The 26,926-nt window shown below is 49.9% G+C and overlaps 11 protein-coding genes and 1 non-coding gene across 13 annotated transcripts; 7 read left to right on the top strand and 5 right to left on the bottom strand.

Annotated features, from left to right (window-relative positions):
- Positions 1 to 1,074: 1,074 nt before the first annotated feature.
- PV09_09519 lies at positions 1,075 to 3,465 on the bottom strand. 2 transcript variants are annotated; one of them, XM_016363590.1, is made up of 3 exons: positions 2,532 to 3,465; positions 1,810 to 2,453; positions 1,075 to 1,746 (listed from the first exon to the last, which is right to left on the bottom strand). In XM_016363590.1, exons 1-3 carry the CDS (start codon positions 2,798 to 2,800, stop codon positions 1,565 to 1,567), a joined length of 1,095 nt encoding a protein of 364 aa, XP_016208606.1. In that variant the 5' UTR covers positions 2,801 to 3,465; the 3' UTR covers positions 1,075 to 1,564. The 2 variants fall into 2 exon arrangements, with proteins under 2 accessions (XP_016208606.1, XP_016208607.1); XM_016363591.1 differs by having other exon boundaries at positions 1,810 to 3,465.
- PV09_09518 (uncharacterized protein) lies at positions 3,379 to 5,765 on the top strand. The gene is made up of 3 exons (XM_016363589.1): positions 3,379 to 3,498; positions 3,579 to 4,416; positions 4,475 to 5,765. The coding sequence occupies exons 1-3, from the start codon at positions 3,478 to 3,480 to the stop codon at positions 5,530 to 5,532; spliced, it is 1,917 nt and encodes a 638-aa protein (XP_016208605.1). The 5' UTR covers positions 3,379 to 3,477; the 3' UTR covers positions 5,533 to 5,765.
- A 428-nt stretch (positions 5,766 to 6,193) lies between these two features.
- Positions 6,194 to 7,537, bottom strand: PV09_09517 (uncharacterized protein; the record flags this gene model as incomplete). The annotated part of the gene is made up of 1 exon (XM_016363588.1): positions 6,194 to 7,537. One exon carries the CDS (start codon positions 7,535 to 7,537, stop codon positions 6,194 to 6,196), a length of 1,344 nt encoding a protein of 447 aa, XP_016208604.1.
- Positions 7,538 to 7,803: 266 nt separating this feature from the next.
- Positions 7,804 to 9,205, bottom strand: PV09_09516 (uncharacterized protein). Its single transcript, XM_016363587.1, has 5 exons — positions 8,929 to 9,205; positions 8,448 to 8,879; positions 8,320 to 8,400; positions 8,188 to 8,268; positions 7,804 to 8,136 (listed from the first exon to the last, which is right to left on the bottom strand). The coding sequence occupies exons 1-5, from the start codon at positions 9,025 to 9,027 to the stop codon at positions 8,086 to 8,088; spliced, it is 744 nt and encodes a 247-aa protein (XP_016208603.1). The 5' UTR covers positions 9,028 to 9,205; the 3' UTR covers positions 7,804 to 8,085.
- On the top strand, positions 9,152 to 9,502 carry PV09_09515 (uncharacterized protein; the record flags this gene model as incomplete). The annotated part of the gene is made up of 1 exon (XM_016363586.1): positions 9,152 to 9,502. The coding sequence occupies one exon, from the start codon at positions 9,152 to 9,154 to the stop codon at positions 9,500 to 9,502; it is 351 nt and encodes a 116-aa protein (XP_016208602.1).
- Positions 9,503 to 9,681: 179 nt separating this feature from the next.
- Positions 9,682 to 10,605, top strand: PV09_09514 (uncharacterized protein; the record flags this gene model as incomplete). The annotated part of the gene is made up of 2 exons (XM_016363585.1): positions 9,682 to 10,300; positions 10,357 to 10,605. The coding sequence occupies 2 exons, from the start codon at positions 9,682 to 9,684 to the stop codon at positions 10,557 to 10,559; spliced, it is 822 nt and encodes a 273-aa protein (XP_016208601.1). The 3' UTR covers positions 10,560 to 10,605.
- A 666-nt stretch (positions 10,606 to 11,271) lies between these two features.
- On the top strand, positions 11,272 to 12,415 carry PV09_09513 (uncharacterized protein). The gene is made up of 2 exons (XM_016363584.1): positions 11,272 to 11,752; positions 11,808 to 12,415. The coding sequence occupies exons 1-2, from the start codon at positions 11,425 to 11,427 to the stop codon at positions 12,338 to 12,340; spliced, it is 861 nt and encodes a 286-aa protein (XP_016208600.1). The 5' UTR covers positions 11,272 to 11,424; the 3' UTR covers positions 12,341 to 12,415.
- PV09_09512 (uncharacterized protein) lies at positions 12,341 to 14,342 on the bottom strand. The gene is made up of 5 exons (XM_016363583.1): positions 14,071 to 14,342; positions 13,555 to 14,014; positions 12,722 to 13,450; positions 12,478 to 12,670; positions 12,341 to 12,419 (listed from the first exon to the last, which is right to left on the bottom strand). Exons 1-5 carry the CDS (start codon positions 14,222 to 14,224, stop codon positions 12,375 to 12,377), a joined length of 1,581 nt encoding a protein of 526 aa, XP_016208599.1. The 5' UTR covers positions 14,225 to 14,342; the 3' UTR covers positions 12,341 to 12,374.
- A 143-nt stretch (positions 14,343 to 14,485) lies between these two features.
- Positions 14,486 to 16,149, top strand: PV09_09511 (uncharacterized protein). The gene has a single exon (XM_016363582.1). It carries the CDS (start codon positions 14,795 to 14,797, stop codon positions 15,935 to 15,937), a length of 1,143 nt encoding a protein of 380 aa, XP_016208598.1. The 5' UTR covers positions 14,486 to 14,794; the 3' UTR covers positions 15,938 to 16,149.
- A 4,419-nt stretch (positions 16,150 to 20,568) lies between these two features.
- Positions 20,569 to 20,640, top strand: PV09_09510. Its single transcript has one exon. It is a non-coding gene; the product is annotated as a tRNA-Arg (tRNA).
- A 1,158-nt stretch (positions 20,641 to 21,798) lies between these two features.
- On the top strand, positions 21,799 to 23,484 carry PV09_09509 (uncharacterized protein). Its single transcript, XM_016363581.1, has one exon. It carries the CDS (start codon positions 22,321 to 22,323, stop codon positions 23,251 to 23,253), a length of 933 nt encoding a protein of 310 aa, XP_016208597.1. The 5' UTR covers positions 21,799 to 22,320; the 3' UTR covers positions 23,254 to 23,484.
- A 1,040-nt stretch (positions 23,485 to 24,524) lies between these two features.
- PV09_09508 (uncharacterized protein) lies at positions 24,525 to 26,924 on the bottom strand (the record flags this gene model as incomplete). Its single annotated transcript, XM_016363580.1, has 5 exons — positions 24,525 to 25,021; positions 25,069 to 25,090; positions 25,830 to 26,164; positions 26,228 to 26,687; positions 26,748 to 26,924. The coding sequence occupies 5 exons, from the start codon at positions 26,922 to 26,924 to the stop codon at positions 24,525 to 24,527; spliced, it is 1,491 nt and encodes a 496-aa protein (XP_016208596.1).
- Positions 26,925 to 26,926: the final 2 nt, after the last annotated feature.

The raw sequence follows: 26,926 nt of genomic DNA, 5'->3' as shown, positions 1-26,926 counted from the left end.
ATTGCCATTTTGAGGGCGAGTATAAGGGCTGATAGTTCAGCTGCGTGAATATTGCTCTCCCTATTCATGCCTAGGTATCGCATTTCGTGTTCTTTAACTTGCTGTTATATTCTGCTGCTCCTACTCTTTCCTTAATCTTACTCCTATCAGTATAAAAACATCAGTGGCTCGGGTCTTCCTTCACGTCCTGTGCTTCCGTGTTATGTGCAGCCTCCGCCGCTTCTTCCTTTTCCCCTATTACTATCTCGAGCTTCCTCTCCAAGGGTGCGAACAGCCTGGGTTGGATCACTTCTCTCTGCATCAAACTCGGGTCTTCCTTCGTTTGGGCTACCTTGACCTTCTCTAGGGGGCTGAGCAATTGGTATTGCGCTGATACTTTCGCTCCCGGGTACATTCTCTGTCATATTTCCTTGATATACTTGTAGTGTGGTAATGCTTGGATACTGTTCAGGCCTGCCTCGCAGGCTCTGCGGAGTGCTATTTTGATTAGTAGTATGTAGAGTTCAGCTTCAAGGGCGGCCAGTGCCGTTGTTCTGAATGCCATGCTGACGTAGCATAACACCCGCTTCTATATGCTGGCTAGAGATTTTTCGATTTAGTTTCTCTGGGCGTTGAAGCCTCTCCCTCCTTCGGGAAATACCAGCACGATGCCGCGAAGGAACTTTAGAAGTATTATGGCTTTTTTAACCTTCCTCTGTTGGGCGGACGTGACCCCCAGTTAGATCTTCCCAGTTGCGCTAGTGCCTGCAGTTGCTTCGACGCGCCTTCTCTAGGTGCTGTAGGTGGAGATTGTAAGTCATTTTAGAGCTGATATGCACGCCCAGGTAGCGTGCGTGTTGTTCCGGTTGAATGGTGTGTATATTGCCATTAGCTGTCCTAAGTATAAGGGCTTCCGACCGTGTGTAGCGTTGATGTTTGCTCACACATTTTCTCAGCCTCCTTCAGCTTGCCCTGAGCCGCGTAGGGATATCCCAGCACGTGCATCGCACATTCAAAGATATGTCAATTACTGTAAGTTAGCTCAATTCTTTCTTATTCATCATACTCGAAAATCTGCTTGCATGCTGGAGTAGCCTTCTTGGTGTTAGAACTACCGGCCACCTTTCTTTATCGTATTCGGGATATGCGATACCACAAACTTCAAAGCTCGTCCCGGCAGTCCACCATCCCATTCATGATTTGAAAAGTGAATCGTCCATGAGTGCATGCATCCATGCACGCTGTACCCTCTTGACTCAACTAGCTCAGGTGATGGCGTTTCGACTTCTACAAGCCCATGATCGCAAAGCATTTGGACAACGGCTTTACAAGTCATTCATCTCTAGTAATCTCACCCAGTTCCTGCTTTTTCTTCCCATCTAGGTGGTAGATAGCGTATGGGCTAGAGTGCTGGGGTTCAGTTACTAGAGACTGCCTACAATGATAAGGCATCGATTGTATTCATTGATGTAGTATCTGCTGTAGGAATATGTATTTGCTACATCATTCAGCCATACCATACCTTACTAAATGGTAAATACTTTTACCGTGTGGCACCATATTTCTTTGACTTCAGGGCATAATCTTACAGGATTGCTTGTCCGTTCACATGCGAACTCACACCGCCCGGTACGTTTGCTGGCGCACTGGTGAAGAAAAAAGTCCACTTGCCAAGCTCTCTGCATCTCTTCGCCAACCTCTCAAGATCGAGCATCTCGCCGAGTGGCATCCCCCAAAGAGCGAGAATATACTCGTGCAGGTGATACCCTACATAGTTTTTTCAGTACCGCAACAAATAAGAAAACGTGACGAGATGTAAAAGGAACTCACCTGCCCTTGTGGGCCACGCTTCAAAGGCCGGCGCGTCCCCCCCAACACAAGCAAAGTAACAATCATGCAGCCAGTCAAGCGTCTTTTCCTCTTGGCCCACACCGGCATAACTCTGCGTGCCGTGCCGTCCATCGTGGCCTCTCAGCGCAATCTCCTTTCTCTTTTCCGGCGAGTTCGTATCGTATGCCTGCCGCCATCCGGACCTAATGAAAAGTATATCACCGATCTTGATGTCGCCACCCTGAGATGCAGGCCTGATGTCTATGCCTTGCGCCTTGCCGCACGCAGCAAGCTCGTCGTATGAAATGGTGTGGTAGTCATTAGGGTCGTACACGAGCCCTTTGCTCTGAGCGTAGGACCAGTAATCGAGGAGAACGCCTCGTCCTGCGATGCCATGCTCAGCCCAGTAGTGCATGCTGCACTTCAAGTTGGCATTAGGGCCTGTGATGTCGGAACCCTTGGTGCCGTTATAAAAGGTGGCCGTGGGCATATGAGCGAAGTGCCGGAAGCCGTCCCACTGGGTGCCGGACTGCGTGTTCAAGTGATAGATGTCGTCGTAGGCGTAGTTCTCCGCTAGTGTCTTGATCTCATGTTTGAATACTTCGCGGCCAAAAGCTGGTTGAGCGGGAACTGTCATGGGAAGACTAGAATCTGTGGCTTAGTCGCTTGCGTGCTTGTCGTCAAATTGCGCACGAGGGTAGAGATGGGATGGCAAGACGTACTCTACCGGTACAATCTCTCCGGTTCTGATTTCCTTTGCTGCAGCGGCAACACGCGTGGGAGTAAGAAGGTTCAGACGACCGATGTAGTCGTCCTTGCCCCATACCCAAGCGGCATACTCAGGAGCGCCAGGAATGCGAGGCAGCTCCTTTCGCGTAGGAAACTTTGTACAATTTGGATCCCATGGGATCGTTGTCGCCGTCTTGTTCCCTGTCAAAAAATCGGTGATCTGAGTGAGACGCGACGCCGCTGTGCTCTTCTCGCTAGCCATTTTGTCTCACAACTCAATTCAAACAAACAAGAGTGGGAAAAGCGGGAAAAGAAGAGGGAAACACTACGCTGAAAAGTTGCAACGACTTTGGTGATATTGAGAAAATCGACCGGCCGCTATAGCGACTACTGTACAACGAACAAGACAAGCTGATGTGAACGAATTTCCTGCTCACCAAGGGCTATTATTCAACAAGCGCCGCGGACGAAAAAGACCAGAGTCCCCGCACTGGTTTGCGTCTCCGCATGATGATTGCCGTAAAAACGCCGGGTAATCAGTGGTCGGCCATGCAAAAATGCCTAGGTTCGATGCGCCGCCATCTCTCCGGGGTGGCTAAGGATGCTTTGCTCGGTGTCGAGTGAATGTCGAGATTCCGGGCGCACGAAATGGCCGATGGAGCTCTAACCCAGTTGAGATTCGAGCAGATGAGAGCCTGTCGTGAAGTGCAATTTGTATGTCAGCATGTCGATTGAGGTGTGGCATGTGGAGTGAGCAACGAGCTGCCCTTGCGCAGCCCAGAGCAAGCAATTTTTGCGAGTGCGGAGGGGCTGACTGATGCGTCATGTCGCAGCTGAGGTGGTAAAGACGCGTGCATTCGCGTCGAAATCCGTCTTCATGGACGCCACCTGGTCACCGCAAAATATATCTGCATAGTTCAAAACCCGAAGTCAGTCGGCATGTTTAAAAAGAAACCAAATGTAAGGCTACCACCGCCAACTTCGTCCCAGGTGTTGCCGATGTTCAACCCCGCAAGCTAATCAATGCTGCCCCTCCATAGATTAAGCCTCTCGCGCCGCTGCGCTCGAGCGACCGCCGTCGCACTGCAGACCAGATCATAAAAGACCTTGCCCTCCCGCTGCCCTCAGAGGATGCGGCCGCCTCGCCGGAGGACAAGGCAGCGGCAGCGCAGGCCCGTATTGACCTCCGCAACGCGCTCTTGCCAGACAACGCTCTCTCCGCACGATTCACCACCACGCATGGCCCGGATCTGAAGCAAGTCTCTGGAACGGTCTATGTCGGCTCTCATGGAGGGGATAGCGACGACCAGCGAGTACTATGGGTGAGCATTGAGGGGGTGTTGTATCCTACCGTGTACACACTTTGGAAAAACCCGGGAATAGTGCCACTTTTGCATTGCGGCAGTAATGTCGTGGAGGAGCGCTTGAAGGGTGGCGCAGACCTCATGATACCAGGTCTGATCAACGGCCCGCCTTATCCTTCCAGAGCGAAGAAGGGTGCCGTTGTTGCCATTGCAGGTCATACAAAGCCGTCTGTGCCGATGGTTGTCGGCACGTGTGCCGTGGATGTCTCTGAGCTGAAGGAGTCGAGAAAAGGAGTTGCGGTGGAGACAATGCACTGGCAGGGAGATGAGATATGGGCCTGGAGTGCAAGTGGAAAGCCAGGCGTAGAGCCTCCGGACCAGATTGCTGGATGGTTCGAGGGCGACGGCTCTATTGACGAAGTCACGGAGAGAACGCGGGACTTGGAACTCGAATATGACGAGGATGGAGGTGGAGTGGCTCTGCCATCATCTGCAGCGGTGCCAGACGATGCAACTGTTGAGGATGAGAGCGAAGAGCAGGCAGAAGAACCTGAAAGGGATTTGACGACGGCAGGCAAGTAAGCCCTCAAGGAATCCCCCTAATGCTTTATCTGACTTCTTAAACTATGCAGAGATCGATGCTGCTTTCCTCAACGCCTTTCTTTACGGCATCAACTCGTTCAAGTCGGCCAACCCAAACTCAAAGAATTTCAACCTGCCATTCCCGCTTTCCCAAACTTTCGTTCTCTCCAGCTTGATCAACCCATTTCTTCCCACCTTTACTCCACACCGGGCCTCGCAGCTTGTAATCAAAAAGACGTCCTGGAAGACGATTAAGAAATTTATCAAGCACCTAGACAAGCAGCACATCGTCAAGAGCAAGGATCAGCAAGGGAACGAAGCTGTGATCCTCGATGTGGACTTTGAGCATGACGCAGTTCTGAGCTTCAAACCTTACAGGCTGCCAAAGAAGGAGAGCGTTGGCGGCCAGAGCCAAGCAGGTCGCGAGCCAGATACCGGTGGAGACACCTCGATAGGACAGCGCCTAACTGTGAGCTTGTTCTACAAGCCAAAGGAAAAAATTACTGAACTCTTCGCCTCTAACACCGCAAAGACGTTTTACACCAAGTCTGAAATCAGGTCCTCTGTAGAAGCCTATATCGAGGGCCAGGAACTTGTCTCGCCGGCGAACAAGCGCCTCGTGAAGCTGAATCCTTTTCTCGCGAACAGTGTTTTTGACGGCTCTAAAGGCTCATTGGACAAGGAAGTCCTAGCGAATGGCAGCGTGACCCGTGATATGTTGACTGAACGTGTTCTTGCGTCCTGTGCAACATTTCACGTGATCGCGCGCAACGATGCATCACCTACCTCGTTGAAGCCCAAGGCCGGTGCGCCGCCGAAGATACAAATTGTACTTGAAACCCGTTCCGGAAACAAGATGGTGACCAAAGTTTCTGGACTAGAGGCTTATTCGATCGCACCGCAGCCCCTGGCCGACGAGCTAAGGAAGGCGTGTGCAGGAAGCACGAGTGTGGAGAAACTAGCAGGAAGCAGCCCCAAAGCCCCGATCATGGAAGTCATGGTTCAGGGCCCACAGAAGGACGCTGTTTTAAAAGCGTTGGAGAGAAGGGGAGTAAACAAAGCCTGGGTCGATGTCCTGGACAAGACGAAGGGTAAGAAGAAGGGTTAAAGAGCACGGGCAAAGATGCCACGTTCTTCAGGGAGTATACATGACTATCAAGAAGCTATTTGTGTACTCGTCTGAATATTAGCTCTGCAAATGGCATGGCCCGAAACGTAAATCGTTCGTCACAGGCTTTGAAGCCTCCGCACAAAGTAGCCAAAAATCTCACCCTTTTCACGTTTTCAGTTTTCTATCAAAATTAGCGAGCAAAGATCTGAACTAAGCAAGTTGCGCACGTCTCAAAAAGCGATGCATCTTCTCGAGAGTCGTTTCGTGGAGAAAATTCGCTCGCTTTGCAGGCTCGACAATCGTGATCACGTCAAGAACACAACTGGCTTGCACGCATGATCTCGATATGGGAAAACTGGAACTCTACACCGGCAATTCTGCCCAAGCTGCGAAAGGATAGTCGCTTTGGCAAAACTCCTATCGGAAAAGCTACTCCCAGAAAACTGTTTGGTTGGTTAGATAGCGGTATCCGTTGGGTGAAATGCACAATTTCGCTTCACAGGAAAATGGACAAGCATCTTTGAGCCCTGTTTGCAGCGCAGCTTTTGCTCCGATTCCGTCGTGCTTCCTTTGCGCAGATATGACGACACATCGTTGCCTTGTATTCACTCGCCCAAGTAGTACAAGCCGTTCCAACGATTAAACAAATCGCTCGCCATCAGCGTTTTGAGCCTGTATTGATAAAATAGTTGGTAAGCTTGTTTTTCTGCTTTGGTGGGCTCGCAGTCTTTTTGGGAGTTTGGCGGCTAGAACTAGTCTTCTCTGCCTTCTCTCCCAGACGCAGAAGCGCCATCAGTTCCTCAAACTCTGCCATACCGACAACGCCACCGCTGGCCTCCTTATGTCCTCGAGCAAATGACTCTCCAAGTCGTTCCAGCAGATCCCCAGAGGGGCTGCTGGCCGCGAGCGCCTTCAAGGACTCGATTATGTTTACAGGCGTGTCTCGTGCCCTCGCGCACCGCGGCACTCGGCACGAGAAATGGACCTGACCGGGCACGTAGCCGTCGTTGGCGACGAGGACAATCTCGAGTCGAGGAGACTGCAGATGCCCTGCCCAGCGCGTGGCAACGATCGGATGCACCTGTGCGGCGCTTGAGATGCGGAACACGGCGACCCTTACGTCGTGGGAGAACGTCGGCGCCGCGTGGGTGACGCGCTCGACCTCGCGAGCGATCTCCGCTCGCGCTTCTTGAAGCTTCCGGTCTCGTAGTATCTCGGCAGGCCCCGTCGCACGCGCCAGCGCATTCCAAGCGGATCGAACGTCATAAGCGGCCGTTCTTCTGGGCGCGTTGACGAGGCTCACGGCGTCATTCAACGCTCTCTTTGTGTATCGCCGGAACGCCTCGTCCATGTTCGGGAACGGAGGTTCCCATTTCAACGTATTTCCCAGATCGCCGTGTGTGCCCATTACACAAAGCCAGTTGCATTTTTCTTCCACGTCTGGGTGCAGCGATGAGCAGATGGTGTAGGTGAGAAGGGAGCTGGTCGCTATTGGCGGAGAATTGCAAGCCGTAACCAGTAGCGCTCCCTCAGGATGGTCATCATCATGTGCATAATGGTGGTCTATAATTACTGCTTTGTGTTGGCTGGTGCTCAACGGCGGACACGCGCGAGATCCCTGGTCGAGAACAAAGATGAAGTCTGGCTTTATCTCTGCTATTCGCCTTCTTTCTTCAGGTGAAGAGATCGCATTGCCCTTTTCAACCAGATGCACATGGATATGGCTGGGAGGCAGTCCGAGCAGCTCGAGCGTGCGATGTAATATTACACCAGCAGCCAGGCCATCTGTGTCCTTGTCGGGAACAAGCATCACCCGCTCTCCCGACTTCGCGGCCTCTAGAATGCAGGAGCGTGCCAGAGAAATGCGGTCGTTCGGCGCAGGCCAAACCGATTCTCCATCGGCTCCATCGGCGCCAAGCGCTTGTGGAGCTTTATGATACTCTGGGAGCTCGACACGTCTTCTCTTACGCGTGTCCTGTGGACCAGTGCCTGGGCGTTTCATTGTTTGAATGGCTTCGCACCAATACCAGGTCCTGTGCCCAGTGCCCAAGTATTGCAAAGCAGGTCTGTAGCATGAACACCTTTTGCTGCGACTTAACTAAAGACGGCTAGCATGGGATTCTTGACCTTTTTTTTTTTTTTTTTAACTTTTGATTGTGGAATCCATTTAGGGCGAGATGAAACGTAGGATAGCAAGGCAAATGTACGCATCAGATGCGATAAGATGAAGAGCTCTTGACGTCACACAAATAGTTTAATGCAACTTCAGTCCAGCAGAATTTCAAAAACCAGGCAACTTTCACTGCTATTTGCGTCTCGAGACGAGCTTGTTCAACACGGGCAGATTATCTATTTTGTTTCTGACGCTCAGACACGAAACATTTTGGATTCGTTCTGAAAAGGGAGATCCTCGGGGCCAATCAGTCATGTCGTTGTTCCAAAGCAGATATTCAAATGTTTCAGCGCCTAAGTTACTGTTTGGAAACACAAGCTCGACTCCAACGCACGCCTAATATACACCATATCACTGTTATTCAGACGAAGTTGGATCTAGCATCCACTGGCAGAGCCTGCCGCAGCTTGTTTCGCAGCGATTTGGGCCTAAACCCTTGATTAGTGGAGCTTTCGAGGATGTAGTTGAAAAGCTGTTACCTCTGTGTGATGTGCCTCAGGATTCGCCTCACGCTTGCAGTTTGTTTTGGACGCAGCAGCCTGCTTGGCCGCGATTTGAGCCTGTGAAGATCGAGTCAATCAGTGAATTCTGGAAAGAATTGCGCGGAATACCTCGGTGTGGTGTGGTTCAGGCTCACGTTTCTGGGCGCCATTTTTCTTCGCAGCAGCAGCTTCCTTAGCGGCAATTTGAGCCTATAAATGTGTTAGCTGTTGACGTTCAAGGAGCTCGATTATCTTACCTCTGTATGGTGCGCTTCTGGCTCAGGCTCACGTTTTTGGTTGCCCTTTTGTTTTGCAGCAGCAGCTTGCTTGGCCGCGATTTGCGCTTCTGTGTGGTGCGCCTCACGTTTGTCAACCCATGAGCCAAACTCATCCTCCTCAGAGTCCCATGGACCAAACTCATCAGGAGCCTGACGTTTCTGGCCACCCTTCTTCTTGGCTGCTGCTTCCTTGGCGGCTATTTGAGCTTCGGTGTGGTGTGCCTCACGCTTGTCAACCCACGAACCGAATTCATCCACCTCAGAGTCCCATGGACCGAATTCATCAGGAGCCTGACGCTTCTGGGTGCCCTTCTTCTTGGCTGCTGCTTCCTTTGCCGCGATCTGAGCTTCAGTGTGATGACGGCGTTCGATCTCAGCAATAGCAGCAATTGCTCTGGCGGCGATCGAGCCCTGTACGTATGAGTCAATGCAGCTGTTTTACTCTGCAATCGTGGCTTACGGTGTAGTCTCTCTCCTGCACTCCAGCCTCACGTGCCTCCAGGGCAGTAGCGAGGGGAACGGTGGCCAGAAGGCCAAGGAGGAATGCCTTAGCAATCATGATGAAGGAGTGAATCGAATGTGAAAGGCTGGTGAAAAATATCGAATTGGCCGCACAGCAGCTTGGCGAAGAGAAGAGGGAATGAGCAAAAAAGAGAGCGTGTGAGAAAGAATGTATTGGAATAATGCGTAGAGCCAGTGGAACAGATCATTTTATAGCACGCTGTAGAGGAAGTAGGGGCCCGGCGAATTGCAGGCAATATGACGAAGAGACAAGGCAGGACAAGGCAGGGCTGCCATGTTTGACATTCAGGCTCCGCAAGTCTTGTTCGAAGCTAAGGAGCCAACATGCACCTTGTTTTGATCACAATCAGTCAAATTTTGCCATAGAGCTTGCAATGTGGAGTTTGTTTTGCTTTCAACAAGGAGACAAGCACTTACGGGCTGACCCTTGGCATATGCTGGATCGGTACCTGTTTCAAGTTGCTTGCACGGCGGCTGTGGCGCTCACAAGTCTCTTGACCAAGAAGTTTTGAGACTGATGAAAAGAAACATATTTGTGCCGTGTTGCCGACTACAATTTGCCAGCATTCTTGATTCATCAGTCAAGAGAACATCTTTTGCCTTTGTCGATGATGTTGGCAAAAGCTCTTCTGAACCTTTCGCAACTTTGACTTTTGACTGGACTCGAAACGAAAGAACCACAAATTCAGAAATGGGATTCAAATATCAATCAGTGCCGCTGGACGGCGAATCAGATGAGAAATCGCAATCGGAAGACTCATCTATCACTCTAAACGACCGGGACGAACTCAGCAGCGACCTGAAAGCGATTCCATATCATAGAACGACCCGGGAAACATTAAACTCAAGATGGCTTTGGACGATACACGCAGTATTACTATCAATTTCGTTCGCAATGTTTGTTCTCTCGCATGTTGACTTTACATCAACCTTGGAGCACGTGAGAAGATTTTCAGCATGGTCGCCAGCCGATGTGTCTGTGAAATACTCGCGAGTGCAGTACAACTTCAGCACCGACGGGACACGATTTATCGGCAAAGGACCGGCAGTCGACAAGGCCTGGAGAGAGATTTCTTACGATATGGGGGATCAGTGGATTTCAAAGCAAGACATGAAGAGACTTGGCATGCCCGAGTGGCATCTACAAGTTGATCATCCACGCACAGGAGAGAGGGGCTATCGGGTCGGGATGGAGGTTTTCCACCACCTACACTGCCTCAATCTGCTTCGGCGAGTGACGTACAAGGAGTATTATCAAGAGCTCAACGGGGAGCTTGCAGTTGGGGAGGACCACCTCCGCGCGCACACAGGTATGAAAAGTCCCCAGAAGCTTTGGATCGCGGACCAAATCGCTGACACGTACGAGACCATTGCATCGAGGTCTTAAGACACCACATCATGTGCAACGCAGACATTGGCCTGTTTTCGCTGTACATGGTGGACGGCGACCCGCAAGCCTGGCCGGAGCTTAACACAAACCACGTGTGTAGGGACTTTGACAGCATTAGACAGTGGGCGCTCGAGAACAGTGTGGGCAACATGGAGGTAGGCGTCGTCAACGACGAATAGATAATTGAAACAATAGAAAGAAATTCCTGCCGTTTGTTGCTATGACGCGGGCATTGCAAACACATTCCGTAACGCTGTGTGGAGAAAAGTGCATACTGTTCAGGCACGGCCTTCGGCACGCGCGTTTTGCCAGGTTGTATTTCTTTCGACGGCGTCGAGCCGCTTAGCGACGTGCTTTGATCGAAGCGAGCGAAACATCCGTTGGGGCATCAGCGGCGAGCAGGTGTCAAAGAAGCAAGTGATTACCGAGACGTTCTGTTTACGTCTTCGCGGGCTCTGCGATCACGACAAGCGCTGCCGCTGTCGGTTGGCGCGGTGTTTCGCGCGTGCTGCTTTTGGCAGTGCAGAGCGGTCATGGCGCGACACTTTCTGAGACAACGAACAGTGAAACGCACATCTTCTCCCAATCCAGGCGCCTGTGGACCACGCTTGACGACTAAATTGCAGTTATCAGATGGTTTTGATGTTTCCGAAAGCAGAGAGAGGAGGCAATACTATTCTTGGACTGTCCCCGTGTTCTGGGTCGATCAAGGTCGCCTCGCCAGCGGACGTTCACCTGTCAAAGAGGCTCAAACGTGTCCCCCATTGCTTGAAACAGGGGCCTCTCACACCGTACACTCTGCAGTGGAGCTATGGAGGGCGAACGTCTTGCTGGCGTCGTGCGTAGCCTTGAGCCTATGCCCGTGACTTTGCCTCCATCCGATTTTCTTTGTCCTCCTTCCTCGTCGTTTTTGCCATCTTCGCAGAGCAGGTCTGGTACCGTCATTCTCTAATATCTTGTTCTTTCTTCTTCTCCTTGCTCTCTTTTTCATCTCTCTTAATTAACGAGGAGGATCTGGATCCGTCAAATCTGCCAAGGAAAGCCATGGAAGAATCCAAAAGTCTGATGCGCCCTTCTGAACGTTACGACGAGGTCGACGTGGAAGACAACTTCTCTGAAAGCACCAGAGTCTCCTCATTCGCTGACGAGAAAACGTTCGAAAAACTCAGCAGAAAAGCTTCCGATCGAAGAATTGAGTCTGTTCTAACATGGGGTCGATGGCTCGTAGTAGTCACTTTGCAATTCATCTTGATCATGCTCGTATTATTGCTGTGGAAGCAGCCCCAGCCTCGCATTTCCCACGAGACGGTGTCAGAGCTAAAGGGAAAATTTGTCGAGACAGGAGATGATGTGAACGGCCTGTACACGACCAGTAAGTTTTCGTCGCAATGAATCGACTTGACGCCGCTGAGCACGTGGGTTCATAGCTTTGCACGATTACACGTATCTCAAGTTTGAACCGGAAAAGTACTTTCCCAACATCTCGTCTAATGACAACCGAGACGAAGTCAGACGAAACTGGGACATGCTCATGCCAAAGGGAAGCGGAAGTGTCGCCATCCCCGAATACAAGAAATACCCGCTACTAGGAAATCCAATCACAGACGATCCACTTCGATCAGGACCGTTGTTTGAGGCCAGCTGGACGCACGCTATACACTGTCTTTACTACGCAGTGGATTCCTATCACCAGCTTCTACTCAACGGGCCCAGCGAGGCAGACAACCCTCATCATGCCTCACATTGTTTTGAGTACCTGAGGACGAGCATTCTCTGCAATCTTGACATGACGCTCGAAGGCGAGTTGTCGACGCCTGCAGAAGCAGCAAGAGGACAGCCACATGTGTGTAGAAACAGAGACGCGGCGATAAAATGGATTGAAGACAGACGGGTCGATGACCTGCAGGATGTTGTTGGGCCGACTGCGATACCGAAAGATTCACCAGCCGGGACACGATGATTAGTATAAAAATTGCTCATGCATGCTTAAACTACTAGTATATATATCTGAACCGAGGATTCTCACGATCAGTCAAGTCCTGTTTGTATATTGTTTTAGTCTCAAAACATCAATTAGTCAGTGTAAGATTTGCGTACCTCAAATCCGTGCACCACGCCGTCTGCATCATTCAAGGAGACTTCACCAACTAGCTCATCCTTCTTCTTGTTCTGATATCTGAGCCAGAAGCGGAGGAATATGATATCGAGCACAAGAAGGGTGTAGCAACCAAGATGTGTTGCAAACGCAATGAAGTAGCGAGGGGCATCCCAAGATAGGAAAACCTGAGGACTGTGACTGGCGTCAACCCTGATCACTGTTTGAGCCGAATGATCAACTTACCCAGCAGCATTGCCTCCTGCCCAGCAAATGAAGTTGAACGCTACCACGACGGATTTCTTCGTTTGCCCTCCGACATTACGCGTAATCATGCTCATTGCCAGGGTTTGCGCAGCCCAGAAGGACAGAGCGATGTAATAAGATATGAGCAGGCCTGCTTCGGTGGCCGTCGAAGTGTTTTGCACAGTCATCAGTATTATCGTGCCAATGAACGACGGAATGACATAGATTCCCATAACCAGGAGATTCTGCCCCGTCTTCTTGACAAGCCAGGTCGAAGACAGGAGAATGATGATGATGAAGGCACCCAAAACCATGGCAAGGAGCTGCGTTTGCAAAACTGTGAAGCCCAGCCCAGTGATAATGATGTTTGCGAACGCACCGAGGCCGGATGTGGGAAGCGTGGTGCAGATCTGAATGATGCCGTAGCAGTACATCTGCGGGTCACGGAAGGCCTCGAAAAACTGAGATTTCTTCCATTTCCTGTTCTGCAGGCCGGTTTGGTTGGCGCGTACCCGCTCGACCATGAGCTTCTTGTCTTCTTCCGAGAAGCACTTGGCCTTCATCGGCGAGTCTGGTAACCAGTAAAGCACAAATGCGCCCCAGAGGACGGAGAAGCAGCCGTACGTGACGAAAAGCGCTTGCCAGGACTTGAGCGGCCCGTGTTTGATCAGACTGAAGCAATAGGCAAGCAGGCCTCCGACGATTTGCTGGCCGCCGTTCATCATGTACCTAGAGTAACGTATATTAGCCACGTATGGACAGAAACATCGTCGGCTTCGGAAGGCATAAGATTGCATGGGATAAAATCTGCATGCATGGATGATGTGACGTACCAGAAAGTCACAGCTGCAGCTTGTTCTTCTCGTTTATACCACATTGAGGAAAGGATCAAGAATGCCGGTTGGCAAACCGATTCGAAGATACCCAGAAGCGTTCGAAGGACCACGGCTCCCTCAAAGCTCTTGAGCGTTGCATGCAATGCCAAGATGGTGCCCCAGAGCATAATGCAGACGCCGAGATACTTTGCGACCGGTAGCCGTTGGATCAGGTAGTTCGTTGGATACTCGACAATCAGGACTGCGATGTAGATGCACGTCGTGAGCCACGGGTACTGCTGTCCATGCAGGTGAAGGTCATCCTTGATGCCCATGATAACGGCGAACGACAGGGTGCCTTTGTCCAGAGCCTGCAGAAAGTACGTGAAGACCATGACGGTGAGCACGCGCTTGTCGATCATGCGCTTCAGGCGCTTGCTTTCAGCTTCGGGAACCTCAATACCAGTCTGCGTCGCGTCTAGCTTGATGTTATCATGTGCCAACGAACCCAAAGGGCGATCCTGGGGTGCTCACATTTGGCAACTTCCGCGTCGACTTTCTCGTAGTCCATGAAATTCTTCTCCATACCCGGCGACATCACTCTCTCGATGCTCGTTATGTCGTGCTTCTCCATGGGATCGTTCTGGTTGGCACCCGGAGCGGATGCCGCAGCGGCGATGTTCGACATGTTCGGTCTGCCACAGGGGGCTGGCGCAACTGATGACAATGGGGATTTGTGAGACGACTCGAAACCACTGGGAAGCGCATCGTCTCCACTATATGATATGGCTTCTCCGCAGTCTTCGCTCGCTGTTCAATGACCCGCCTTGCCTCGGGGACGCTTCCGCATCACGTTTACCCCGGACTTGGCATCCGCTCGCCAGACGACCCCGCCGTTCCCCAAGTTCAGGCGACCCAAACGGGACAAAGATGAACCATCAGTTCAGGTCGAGAATCAGCCAGTCAGCGCCCCGACTCACTGCCACCATTGGTGGATGATCTCGGGGTAACACTATGCGGGGTGCGCCTCTGCCAAGAGTTGCAGGAGTTTTAAACACCGAGGTGTGACTCCACTCACATCATCGTGTCGGATCTTTCCGTGCTTCATCAAGTCGCCAAGTGGGTTCTGGTGGTTTTAATAAGAGGGAGTGAGATTGATGCACCAACATGTTCTGACAGCACGGCCGACTAGCAATGTGCTTGGAAGATAAAGCCAACGGATCTCTGCGACTCCTTCCTCCATAGCTTCTTGTTCGTCATGGCGCAGAGTGCACTGATCGTCGACGGCTTGAAGCGCTCCGATGTGAAGTCTAGCATCGAGCTGCTCATACACAACCTCGTCCACATAAAGGACGAGACGGGTCACTTTCTTCTGAAGCTCGATGATGGAAGGGTGATTGACACGAAAGGATGGATTTCCGGCTGGGAGTGGACGCACGGTATCGGCCTGTATGGACTGTGGCAATATCATGAGAGCACGGGAGATGAGACAGCGTTGGGTCACATCAAAAAATGGTTTGACGTGCAGCTGGGGCTCGGGACGACGAAGAACATCAACACCATGTCCCCGTTCTTGACCCTTGCATACCTGTACGAGAGCACACGGAAGCAATCTTACCTTCCCTGGCTCGACTCATGGGCGGAATGGGCAATGTACGACCTCGAACGAACGAGATACGGCGGGATGCAGCACGTCACGTACTTGACGCCGAATACGCAGGAGCTGTGGGACGACACGCTGATGATGACGGTGATGCCACTGGCCAAGATCGGCAAGCTTCTGAACCGGCCACACTACATTGAAGAAGCGAAGAAGCAGTTCCTGCTTCACATCACGTACCTTTTCGACCCGACGACGGGTCTCTTCTTCCACGGCTGGAAGTTCGACGAGAGCGCATCTGGCGCCGAAGGGCACAACTTCGCAAGGGCGAGATGGGCCAGGGGCAACAGCTGGCTGACCATCGCGATCCCGGACTTCATAGAGCTGCTAGACCTTCCGGAGCACGACTTCTTGCGCCAGCACCTGATCGCGGTCCTGGAGGCCCAATGCAAAGCCCTGAGGCGGCTCCAGAACGAGGGCGGCTTGTGGCGAACGCTGCTCGACGTGTCCGAAGCCGAGGGATCGTACGTGGAATCAAGCGCGACGGCAGGTTTCGCGTACGGTATCTTGAAAGCGGTCCGCAAGCGATACGTCGGTCGCGAGTACGAGGAGGTTGGAAGGAGAGCCGCCAGGGCTGTGATGGGCAAGATTAGTGCGGACGGCGAGCTTCTCGACACCTCGTTTGGAACGGCCATGGGCGAGACTCTGCAGCACTATCTGGACATTGAGAGGACAGCCATGCCGTATGGTCAGGCGATGGCAATCATGGCCCTGGTTGAATACTTGCGAGCTTTTGTGTGATGTGCGCTGTTCCGAACGCTCTTCAGATGCGTCGAGAATCGGTGTCTGCGTTGTAGAGCATTTAAAAAAGCGCCTGCAAAGCGGCGTCATTTGGAGAGAATTCATGATGAAAATATTCAGCTTGATTTTCTGAAAACACAAATCACGACCTGGAACGTGCCAGGCAATTCCCTGCTTGCAAACAGTAAGGCCATTTCTGAGGCATGTGAAATCAACCTCCGTCCAGAGGCAAGTCCTTGGAGCTTGAGATGATCATGTATAGCGCTCGAAACATCATTTGAAGCCTGAAGATTCTATTGCACCGAGACCCAAAAGAGCTGAGAAGAAGGAAGATGTCAAGAGGTGAAATGACTATGAACCAAATACTATGCAAGATAGCAATACCAGCAGTGGTATGACAAGAGATAAATAGTTTTAGGCGAGATTGATGGAAAAGCATCAATTAAATTAGTATTGCTTAGGCAAGATCCTACGAGTCTTCCTAAGATTGCTAACAGGATCCCCGCTTTCACCTATCTTAATAAAAATCTTAGCTAAGTTAGTTACTGGTGTTACAATCAGTAACACGGGAACCACGTAGGAAAGGGAGGATAGCCTCCTCAGGCTTGTGGCGAGAGGACAGGAAAGGACTCGCTGTATGTTGGGAGCCAGAGAAATTTGATGCTCAAAGCTTGAGAGATAAGGAAAAAAAATAAAAAATAGGTAAAATAGATAAGAAGATATCATAATATCAACTAAGTTGAGGACGAAGCAAAGCGAGGCAAAGCAAGGCAAAGCAAAGCAGTGCATCTCTTCTGTGTTCTCTTGAGCGCACCCTCCTTTCTCCTAATTCACCGTTCCCGTTTATACGATCTCCTTGTTATTCCCCAGCTCTGGGCTAAAATTATTTGGAATACCTTTCCCGTACCGATTAACTTTAGTTAAGAAGGCTACTTCGGAAGGGATAGGCTTCCTGGAGCGAGAGCATAGAAGTATACTTAGAGCTTATTAAGGAAGGGGAGAGTTGTCAGTCTGAGCACATACCAAGTATCACGTGACATAAGCAAACGCTAGCTAGATAAGAGAGGAGAGCCAGGGGTAGGGGACAGGAGAACAACCATACAATCCATCAGTCAAGACAGCATACAATGAACTAAGCAGGTTTACGATCTCACTTATGCACCATTCATCGTTCCCGTGATCTTCCGCACAGACATTGACAAGAGTCAGCAAGAGTTAAGTTTTGATCTTAGGTTGTTATGGCATAAACAAGGGTAAAGTGTTCCGATTAACAAATTAGATAGCCAGACAATTTAACTACAATCTGCTATAAGAGTGAGCTCCATCATTCTTTTATAGACTTTTGTTCTTAGGCGCCCACGCCTCACACCCGTGAGCTCGATGAGCGCTTCTGTTTTTCCGATTTGTACTAGAAATCATTAGCCAATTGGATGTCCCTAGTCCTGTAACCCGCTCACCTTGCTTGCAAGTGAGCGCCATGAGCGGTCACCTGACTACTTATATTAACATTCCAGTTGTAATAACTTATTATTCCCCTTCTTACCTAGCTTGTCCCAAGCATAGTAACGTTACTTAAAAGGTTAGTGGTCTCATGATTCAAGCGAAAATGGCCTCTCCCCAAACTCCTCGTCGCAACCTGCCGTCCTCGATATTGAGGACTTTGGAGAGATAAGTGACAATCTGTGCCATTATTGCTTTCTCTATAACTTGCAGTGCTTCCTTATATCTTCCTTCAAAGGAGTATAATGCGCGAACTGCGCTCGCAGGAAATTGCATTGGAGTTTCTCGACAAGATCAGTGAGCAAATCCGCGTGGCAATCGATGATGATTTAAAAAAAAGTCGGAGAGAGTTAGCGTTGAGTTAGCTGGAACTCAAGCCCGTCTTTTCCATAACCGCAAACTATTGGGTTTCGCAAAGATAACATTAAAAGAGAATACGATCTGTCTTCTAGAAGAGCTGGAAGAGGAGGAAGAAGCAGGAAGAGCTAGCAACGGTGGGACGACCGACGAAATTTTATAAGGTAACGGATAGTATTGTGGATTTCAGCGAGATTACTGAAAAGCTAGACTCGATGATTTCGAATGCGTCAGGTTCTGATTGTTGAAGTGCTGTAGCTTAACCGGATGGGGTTCTTGTAAGATTCCCAACTGTTTTCTTTTGATAAGTATCCTTTCCACTTGATGAGGTAAAAGTGTCAACATTATTTAACTTTATAACCCAGAATTTTGTTCAGCTTCATATTTCCGGTTCCATGTCATTCTTAGTCAAATGTCTCTATCCAATGGCGTCTCTGGGTTCCCCTTTTTGCAGTGAAAAGCGAAAGACTGGGTATATCCTCATTACCTTAGGTAGCTGAAGTTCGTAGTTAACTTGTCCCTTTACCGCTTTAATTTTGAAAGGTTCTAATTTAAGATGTCAAGTTTAGAACTTTGGCGCTTGTTGCGGGGTTCTGTTGCCAAATATAACCTTTATCTCCCCTCGTTGAGATCTGGTCCCTCTGATCTCTTCTGATTCACCCAGTCGGCAGGTTGAACTCGCCTATATAGACACGCGGTGTGATCCTCGAATATCTAATTACTCGCGATCTGTATTGGCTATGCTCTCAGTGCCATAAGGCGGATGCACAGGTAAAACACTGCTTCAATGTTAGCAATAGTACAGTTAGTGTTTTAAGGCATGCATTGAAGCATTAAAGAAGAAATACGACAAGGACTCACATACCTGGATTGCTGCCAAAAGATGAGGTTCAATGCCTATTTCAGGTCTCAATCTCGATTCGGTGCAGCAGTAAGTTATTTTAAATTATCTTGCGAGCTCATTCAAAAAGATCACAACTCAGAAGCTAGCCGTCAGCTGGATAGTCCTTAAAAACCTAACAGTCAGGCAGATTGATAGTGAGACATTCCAAGAAATTATCGATTATCTATGCAGTCGAGTTTCAGTGCCTCATAGCTCGTCATTGAAAAGTCGGATAATCTAGGCATATTACACTCACAAGGTGGCAGTTACTCATACAGCTGTGAATAAGATCCACATGACTTTTGACATATGACCCTCAAATAACCATCTCTCAATCAATAGCATAACAGCACACTGCCTTGATGCTTCATTTGAACCTCAGTTAGTATCGCTAGCTACTGCAGAGCAATCTGAGTCGTATTATGGTGTCGCAATTGCAAGTCAGGTGATCAGGGTGGTCATGCTCTTGGATGGTTCGTACTAGATAATACCAGCAATGACGACACTGCAATCAAGGCTATTGCAAACCACTTTGGCTTCTCCGCATGTGAAAGTCGATTGCTGCGCTGGCGATATTATCAGCCTTATTGCGAGGTCTCTTTCATATGGATTTGATAATAACCTCTTCGAGAATGAGGCTGAATCTGCAGAATCTCAAGATCAGCTGATGAAGAGAAGGCGTGCAGGACCTATTAGCCGAACTTATAACCTCGTTACCTAGATATATGCAAGTCCACAGAGAGTGCATAGATGGCATCAAAGTAAGTTGTGGATGTGAAATTTACTTGGCAATTAAAACAGTTATGGTGTTGCAATTTACATTAAGTTAGAGCTATCGCGATGCTTAATTACTTATACTGTCCAGGATGATTAAGCTACAGCCCGGTTTGACCTTCAAATTGGGCGGCTCGGAAATGGTTGAATTTAACCCGCCCATCAACTGGTAGAGCCTGGTTCAAGAGTTCAATCAATCAAGCGACTGATAGCGGCGTGATTAGTGCCAGCTGAAAACACTATTATTATTGGCTATAACGCGGCACTATAAGCAATAGATAACCTAAAGTTCGTAATGGCACAACCCATCACCAAAAGGATTAGCATAGAACCTGAAAGCAGCACAAAGGGATGCGAAATCGAAATCCTCGTGGTTGGATTCCAGGCCGCGAGGAAATCCGAGTAAATGGAGCCGCGAATAGTGTAAAGAAGCCCAGGAAACTGTGAATAGGCCACTGCAACATCACCTCGCCTCACTTTTTCTCTTCCCAAAAGAAGTTAGTCAAATGTTTAACCCAAGCACACTGGCAAGAAGAATGAGAAAATTCGGTGGAGAGCAACCACGTTCGCAAATTTGATCTCTCATTATCGGGTAAACACGCTCGCAGGCTATATGATATGAAATTGCGTCTCCAAGCAAATCTACTGGCTAAAGTGCAAACAGAATGTTCACGGCTGGAAAGCTATCCTAAATGGCCTGTGAATATCCAAGTAGAGATTTAGGGTGGAAGAAACTTTGACATACATGTATTCTTCGACTGTCGGTGCCTTCAGATACTAAGATAATGACTTTGAAAACGGATAGGGCCCCATCTTAACAGCTGATGATATTTGATGACATATCAGACAGGGAGTTAACTTGGCATCCTCGAATTTGCAGAGCAAACAGGCCATATTTCCAACAGAGATCTGGCACGAAAGAGATATGTTACCTCAATTTTTTGAAATAGGCAAGAAATGGGGCCACGAAGCCGATACAACAACATAGCTTTATGAAGTAGAATCCAGGAAAGAAAAATGTTGTGAGATCGAGACCCGTGCGTAGTCTGTGTTTCCGAACTCGGATGGGTGAGGTGAACGGAAAAAGAAATCATATCAAATTTCAGAAGTCCAACTTGGTCCTTTGGCCCAATGGTAAGGCGTCTGACTACGAATCAGGAGATTCTGGGTTCGAGCCCCAGGAGGACCTCGGCCCTTTCTTTTTTATTTACTTTTTTTTTTCTTTTCACGTACTGGATCAATTGCGGACCGGTCATTCGTGGTTGAAAAGCTACCATAAAAGGCTTGGAAACGTCCAAGCTGAAAACTGCGAATGCAGGGCGAAAGAATTTTTTTTTTGACATAGATGTTCTTTACCTAAGCTTTCAGGAACCAAGAGAATAACTTCAAAAATAAACAGGACCATGTCTCAACAGCTTATCATCTGGAATTTCTCATGACATAGCAGACAGAGAGTTGCTTATGATCCTTCAAAGTTGCAGAGCATACTGACTGATTTTCTACCGATGATCTGGCATAAAGGAGGTACATAGCGCTTTATCTTTTAAATAGGCAAGAAATGAACTCAAATTCAAGTTGTACACTTCAAAGTGACGCAGCCTACTGGCTACAGCGTGCTGGCTATCAAAACTTTCAATGCGTATTTGAGCAGCTGTCAGATCAATATCTTAGTGATGTATTGTAAGTCTTGTGCATTCTGAAGGAGCATGATTATATCCACGACAAATACAAGGTTGATCGTCTTTGATACGTCCTGCACGGTTTGAGTCTAGATCTGTCAAATTTGTTGAATTTCGGCAGGAATTTTAGATCACGTGACGGTTAGCACAGGCTGGAACCGCGTTGGGAGTTGGGTCGGCGTTGGACAAATTTGCATTTACATCAAATGTTCATCAAAAATACACTTGCTTTGTGTCGTGTAATAGCTTCCTTTTAACGTAGAAATGGATAGACTTTCAATTGAGCTTGGTTTAGCTCAACTTTGAGATATAGATGACTTGGTACGACAACCAAAGGCCTGAAGAACCTCGTGAAAAGGATGGTCGAATCATCCGCAACTGTAGATTTGATGGTTGCACTTATCATTCACATGTCACTACAAAACTTTCGACTGCATCTGAAGGCTAAGCCTAAAGTCTTTGCAAAATCTCAATCATCTGGTTGTACGACAAGCAGTGACAGTACGACTTCAGAACTTGTGGGATCAAGCTGAGTCTCGAACAAAAGAAGAGGGGGTGGTATCGGAGGATTTTGGCGGATGTTGGCTTGGTTCTGCCAAGGCGACAGAATGGTGCTGGTCATGTGTCATGGGGGAAACCCCATGAGATATCGCCCGTGGCTAGCACAGCTGATTGAAGCACTTCCATTACTGCGTCCATCTACTGATAAGATTCCATGATGGCGGCTCGTCGCGATATGCTAATATGTTTTGAGGGGCAAATTTCAATCTGACGCCCCGCCGGCGCGATGCTTGAGGGCAAATCTCGACAGACGGGGGAGGGAAGGGAGCCCCGCCAATCTGACGAGCTGCACTGCCTCCGCGTAGGAATCTGCCTTGAACAGCTGATGGCACCATCAGACGAATCAGCGAAGGGCGTATTCAGAACAATTACCTGAAACGTATACGACGTTCGCACGTCCCCAGTTATGGCCAAGCGCGTATATGTCGCTGTGCCTCGCAAATCGAGGCGCCATCAACGCGAGCATAAATACCAAGTGGAAGAATCTCACCTGGAAAAATAACTAAGAAAGTGAGGAAAAAAAAAAAAGGCAGCACGGAGCACCAGTCACTAGGTATACAGTCTCTTTTTACATCGACGATCCGTGAAATTTCCCAAGAAGAAAGACATCGCAGGCTGTTAACAACACGATGGCTGTGCTTGAGCGGAACGAGCAGCTGGAGGGAACCTATTTCGACGAGCCGCCAGCTTATGATCTCAACAACGTCAGCGTCACCGATCGCAAAGAGCTTCTTGCAGAGGTCAGGTCGACAAGTTCCTCCGGAACGGATTGCATAACTCTTGCGACTCCGCACTTCACGCCCAGCAAAACACTTCTGGTCAACGCACGAGGTATCCGGTTGATAAGTCTGCCGCTGCCCTCCCGAGAGCTGGAGATCCCCATCACCACCACGGACGGCCAACTTGTGTACACGTCAAGGCGAGCCAGGATCTGCTCCGGAAACGCGGTGCTGCACGACGCGAACGACCAGGAGCTGCTGGCGTCCGAGTACCTGTTTGGGCCCGGCCGGGACCCGAAGATCCACATTCTGGGCGGGCCGGCCGACAAGCAGGCTACGATCGTGACCAAGAGCAAGTGGACGAGCAGGCAGCAGGAGTTTGTGCTTCCCGACGGGCTGACGTTCACATGGCTGTACAAGCGGGAGCGCGACGCCTACGATTCGGCCGTGAAGGGAAAGGAGAAGAAACGCACGCACCTGATCCTGGTGGTGAGAGAGGCACCGCCTGTTTCCGACGAGAGCGCGGGGAAGGCGGGGGACAAAGAGGAGGAGGAGGGAGGAGGGAAGCAGCAGCAGCAGCAGAAAAAAGAGAAGTCGGGCAAGGAGTTCGGGAGGAGGGTGGCCGAGCTGGTGAGGAACGACGAGGCGCGAACGCCGGGCTCAAGCTCGACGCGGGCCGGGAACGGAGGCGAGCTGAAGATCGACTCCGAGTACTGCGACGGCATCGGCCTGAGGGAGGACGTGATCGTCGCCAGCTGCTTGATGATGCTCAAGAAGGAGATCGACCGCCGTCGGGCGGTCCAGTTCGCCATGATGGCTGGCGCCTCCAGCGGAGGCTCGTGACCTGTGTGAACGAGCCTGAAGAGCGCCGAGGCAGCGGCGTTTAGTGCACGCGCTGTACAATTGTGTTTATCCCTCGCCTTTGGCTCAGTTACGCCGCCGAAACTCGTGCCAAAGGTTCTCGCGGTCTAGACTATAGAAGCTGTTTTCCGATCAACGTCTCTGTAGCCCCTCTGACGCCATTGGGAAGAAAAAAAAAATTGCTAGACTATATATTTTTGTTTTATTCGTTAACTGCTTCCTTCCTTCCTTTCTTTCCTCTTTGTTTCTTTTTCTTTTTCTTTTCTTGTTTTCCTCTCTTAAAGGCTGGCCGTGCGGAACTCTGTTGCGTACAAGTACGAACTGGGCAAAACAAGAAAAGAGGGTAGAGCGTGAGGAGGCATTTGACAACAAAAGTGTTTCGAACGAAAGTGTTTCGAACGTTAGTCTGTCCAATAAATTCTTTGGCGCTGGATTGAGGATGTGTGGTATACGCTTCACGCCCTCAGCAGCTCCAGCTTGTGCGCGGAAGGCAAATTTCAGCAACGTCGCAACAATGAACGGATGCAGTGTGCTGATCGCCCATTTTCCTCGACCGCCGAAACGACGATTGCGTGGACGACAGGCAAGGATCGTTGCGGTTCTCGATGAGGCGTGCGAACAACGAACCAAGACGCGGCATCTAACGACGATCGTGCCGCGCGTGTAGCGCATGTTCTGTAGACCGCAGCTTCCGGCCTCCGACATGTCGGCTGGGAAGCACCTGATATTTCTCTACCAGAAAGCTGAGTCGCCGGGCGATGACTGTGTCCATGACCTTCCCGATCATATTCAGAAGCGCGATCGGGCGGTACGCTTTAGGAATTATATAGTTGTCCTTTCCAGGCTTTCGTAGTACCACTGTGGTCAACTCGCGGAAGTAGGCCGGGCAGTATCCTAATTTTAGGCTTTGATTGATGATGGTCGTGAGGTACAGTACTAGTATTCCTGCGGCTGCCTGTAGCGCCCTGTTTGATATCCTGGGACTTGGTTGCCCCTGTTGCGTGCCCATTTTGCGACCTTCCACAGTGACTCGACCGAGCTCGCCGCTTCTGTCACCCGGTCTCTGTGTGCTTTCTGAATACAATCTACAGAGGCGCTTCATTTCTGCAAGTATTTCTCGGCATGCGTCGTCCCACCCTTCCTTCATCTTAGGGCTGGACCTCCTCAAAGGTAGGACCTTTTCTGTCTGTATGGATTGCGGAGACGATGTGCTGGACATACTCGTCAAGCGCTTTCTTCGTGTCTGGCCTGCATTATGGTGTGAGGACCTCCTTTAGTGCCTCACAGAACTTTTCTTCGTCTAGGTGTTTCCATGGGCGTTTGGGTTTGGGTTCTATCGTTCGGATCCTTGTTTCTAGCGTGATGCCGATCGGTAGGTGGTCAAAGTCATGGTTAATGTCCTTATCTACCCCGCAGTGGACTATCCGGTCAACCAGACCCAGTGTCATCCAACAGAGATCAATGGTTGTCTGACTAAGGCCGTTATTAAATGTGATTGTGCCTGGTTTCAGCACATTTATCATGTTAAGGTCGTCCATAATCTTAATAAGTTCCTCTGACTCTGGCTCTTCCCTTATGACTTCTGGGCCCCCCCATAATTGGTGGTGTAGGTTAAAGTCACTGAGCGCTATCTGCTCTTTCATAGTATGTTTCCCTAGCTGGGTTCGTAGGACTGGGAGGGTGGCCGCCTGGTCTTCGCCTTGGCCTGGGTTATACACATTATGCAGTATCAGCTCGTTTTCTGCCTCCCCTTCACCCGTGAGCATCGGCAATATGCATAGGTCTTATATATATTACTCGATTTGCCATCGGGCGTGGTCTAGACGCTTATTAATGAAGAAGCATACCCGCGCCGGGTGTTCCTTCATGCTATCCGTCGGATAGCAAAGGTGGAAGATATTCTTTACTGGGTGGTGTGTCATATCTTTGAATGGATTGCGCCAGGGTTCTTAAATAGCTATTATATCATAGGTCACTATACTTGGGTCGCAGAGTAGCGTCGCCATAACCTGATTCATTAATTTGCGGACGTTATACTGCAGTATCTTTAGTTAATTATATTCTGTCATCAGTCACTGTCACTGTCAAGGTCCATATTTTCGGTGCTGCGGCGTGTTGTGATGTTTGTGTCAATCATTTCCAGCGCTTTCCTGCTAGGCTTTGGTAGCCTCTGCGGTCGCTGATTCGACCCCTTGTTTTCTTTTCCCTCCGGCGCCGCCCTCTTCTGGCCTCTGGCGGAAGCATGGGTTGTTTTCATGTCCCATGTTGACCTTGTCCTCCGCAGTAGGGGGACGCGACAGCAGCTAGTGTGTCGCTTCCTATCACTGGCGCGACCGCGTGGTATCGCGGCCTACTAGCATAGGCCGCCCTTACCTTGGCCAGCTCGTTTTCCTGGTTGGGTACAAACGGTTCTACGCCTCATGTGTGCCATAGCATGCTGCACATTTCCTAGGGGCATCCCGGTCTCCTTTGGATGGGCAGTCCCTAGAATCGTGTTCTAGCGCGCAGTAGCCATATGTCTTTGCTGCTTTGCATTGGGTTCCTATATGGCCATATACCTGACACTTGAAATACTGCTTTAGGCGGCACTGATGTTTATAGCGCTCGCTCTGGCACATCTCTCCTTGCCATACTAGGCCCTCATTGATAATCTTGTTGGAGTCCTTGGGCCTTATAAATTCTATAATGATTGACGACATTGCTTTACTTGGTGCCCCCCAGGTGAGCCACCCAATATATTTAATCTCTGCGTCTAGGATAAACGGTTTATTGTCTTGCAGGATGGCATTTCTTATGTCTTCCTGCTTGTCCATATCGACTGTACTAACCCGTATGCCATATACTAAGACGCCGTAGGTCGGGTTCCTGACCAAGGACCCGCTACCAACTCGTGCTACCCAGTCATCTGTGAATTGCCGCAGGAGCTGCATCTCCTTACCTGTTGTTTTTCAGATACTGAGGTCCCTGCTCTTCAATTGCTTAGCTGACATTATGGTGATGCCGGTGATATGTTCGTTCTCGCTTTGGGTAATTGCTTGGTTGACGTATGTTTTAAGAGTCCGCGGGTTCATCGCTCGTAAGCGTTCGATCGTGTGGCTATCCCTAATGTTTACTATGATCTCCCGCTGGTTCGGCGCGGTAGGAGGCATCCTTTGCTCATGTATCTGTACGCTGTGAGCACCTCTGGCCGCCGCCGCAGCGTAGCTCATAGGTGTCCCCTCTTGGGGTCGCATTGCTTTGTTTTTAATGTCCTTCGCTATGTCCACTGTTGTCCTGCTAATCGCCGTTGCTTCGAGCGCCGCTGCTTTTGCCTCCTCGCTGATGATTGCTGTCTTTTGGGCTTCTGTGGTACGGCCGCGTATTCCCTCTTTTATCACCGCTAGCTCTTTCACTAAGTCTTCTGCTCCTATTTGGAGCTGTGCTTGGATAGCATAGACTGCATTATGGACATGGACAAGATCCGGGGCTTGCTATACCTTTGTCACGAAGTTGAGGGCCGTGAATATTATTAATTTTATAGGGTCCAGCTCAACAGTGCGGCTGGGCGTGCTATGTACGAACTGCACTGCCGCTTGAAGGTGCTTCGCTAGTTGGGTAGCATGCTCTGGCAGTCTGTTTGACCAGAACTCCCCCCTGGGCCAGGGAATCGACATAC

The sequence above is a fragment of the Verruconis gallopava genome (assembly GCF_000836295.1).
Source record: "Verruconis gallopava strain CBS 43764 unplaced genomic scaffold supercont1.74, whole genome shotgun sequence".
NCBI classification, from domain to species: domain Eukaryota; kingdom Fungi; phylum Ascomycota; class Dothideomycetes; order Venturiales; family Sympoventuriaceae; genus Verruconis; species Verruconis gallopava.
This window is presented reverse-complemented; position numbering and strand designations above follow the sequence as displayed.

Coding starts and splice junctions, on each gene's coding strand:
- PV09_09519 (XM_016363590.1), bottom strand. CDS start 2,800: ATGGCTAGCGAGAAGAGCACAGCGGCGTCGCGTCTCACTCAGATCACC. Junction 2,454..2,531: donor GGAGAGATTGTACCGGTAGA/GTACGTCTTGCC, acceptor CACAGATTCTAG/TCTTCCCATGACAGTTCCCG. Junction 1,747..1,809: donor AGCGTGGCCCACAAGGGCAG/GTGAGTTCCTTT, acceptor AAAACTATGTAG/GGTATCACCTGCACGAGTAT.
- PV09_09518 (XM_016363589.1), top strand. CDS start 3,478: ATGTTTAAAAAGAAACCAAAT. Junction 3,499..3,578: donor TGTTTAAAAAGAAACCAAAT/GTAAGGCTACCA, acceptor GCCCCTCCATAG/ATTAAGCCTCTCGCGCCGCT. Junction 4,417..4,474: donor AAGGGATTTGACGACGGCAG/GCAAGTAAGCCC, acceptor TAAACTATGCAG/AGATCGATGCTGCTTTCCTC.
- PV09_09516 (XM_016363587.1), bottom strand. CDS start 9,027: ATGATTGCTAAGGCATTCCTCCTTGGCCTTCTGGCCACCGTTCCCCTC. Junction 8,401..8,447: donor CAGAAGCGCACCATACAGAG/GTAAGATAATCG, acceptor ACACATTTATAG/GCTCAAATTGCCGCTAAGGA. Junction 8,269..8,319: donor CTGAACCACACCACACCGAG/GTATTCCGCGCA, acceptor CGATCTTCACAG/GCTCAAATCGCGGCCAAGCA.
- PV09_09513 (XM_016363584.1), top strand. CDS start 11,425: ATGGAAGAATCCAAAAGTCTGATGCGCCCTTCTGAACGTTACGACGAG. Junction 11,753..11,807: donor GAACGGCCTGTACACGACCA/GTAAGTTTTCGT, acceptor GTGGGTTCATAG/CTTTGCACGATTACACGTAT.
- PV09_09512 (XM_016363583.1), bottom strand. CDS start 14,224: ATGTCGAACATCGCCGCTGCGGCATCCGCTCCGGGTGCCAACCAGAAC. Junction 14,015..14,070: donor CGACGCGGAAGTTGCCAAAT/GTGAGCACCCCA, acceptor ACATCAAGCTAG/ACGCGACGCAGACTGGTATT. Junction 13,451..13,554: donor GCTGCAGCTGTGACTTTCTG/GTACGTCACATC, acceptor ACGTTACTCTAG/GTACATGATGAACGGCGGCC.
- PV09_09511 (XM_016363582.1), top strand. CDS start 14,795: ATGGCGCAGAGTGCACTGATCGTCGACGGCTTGAAGCGCTCCGATGTG.
- PV09_09509 (XM_016363581.1), top strand. CDS start 22,321: ATGGCTGTGCTTGAGCGGAACGAGCAGCTGGAGGGAACCTATTTCGAC.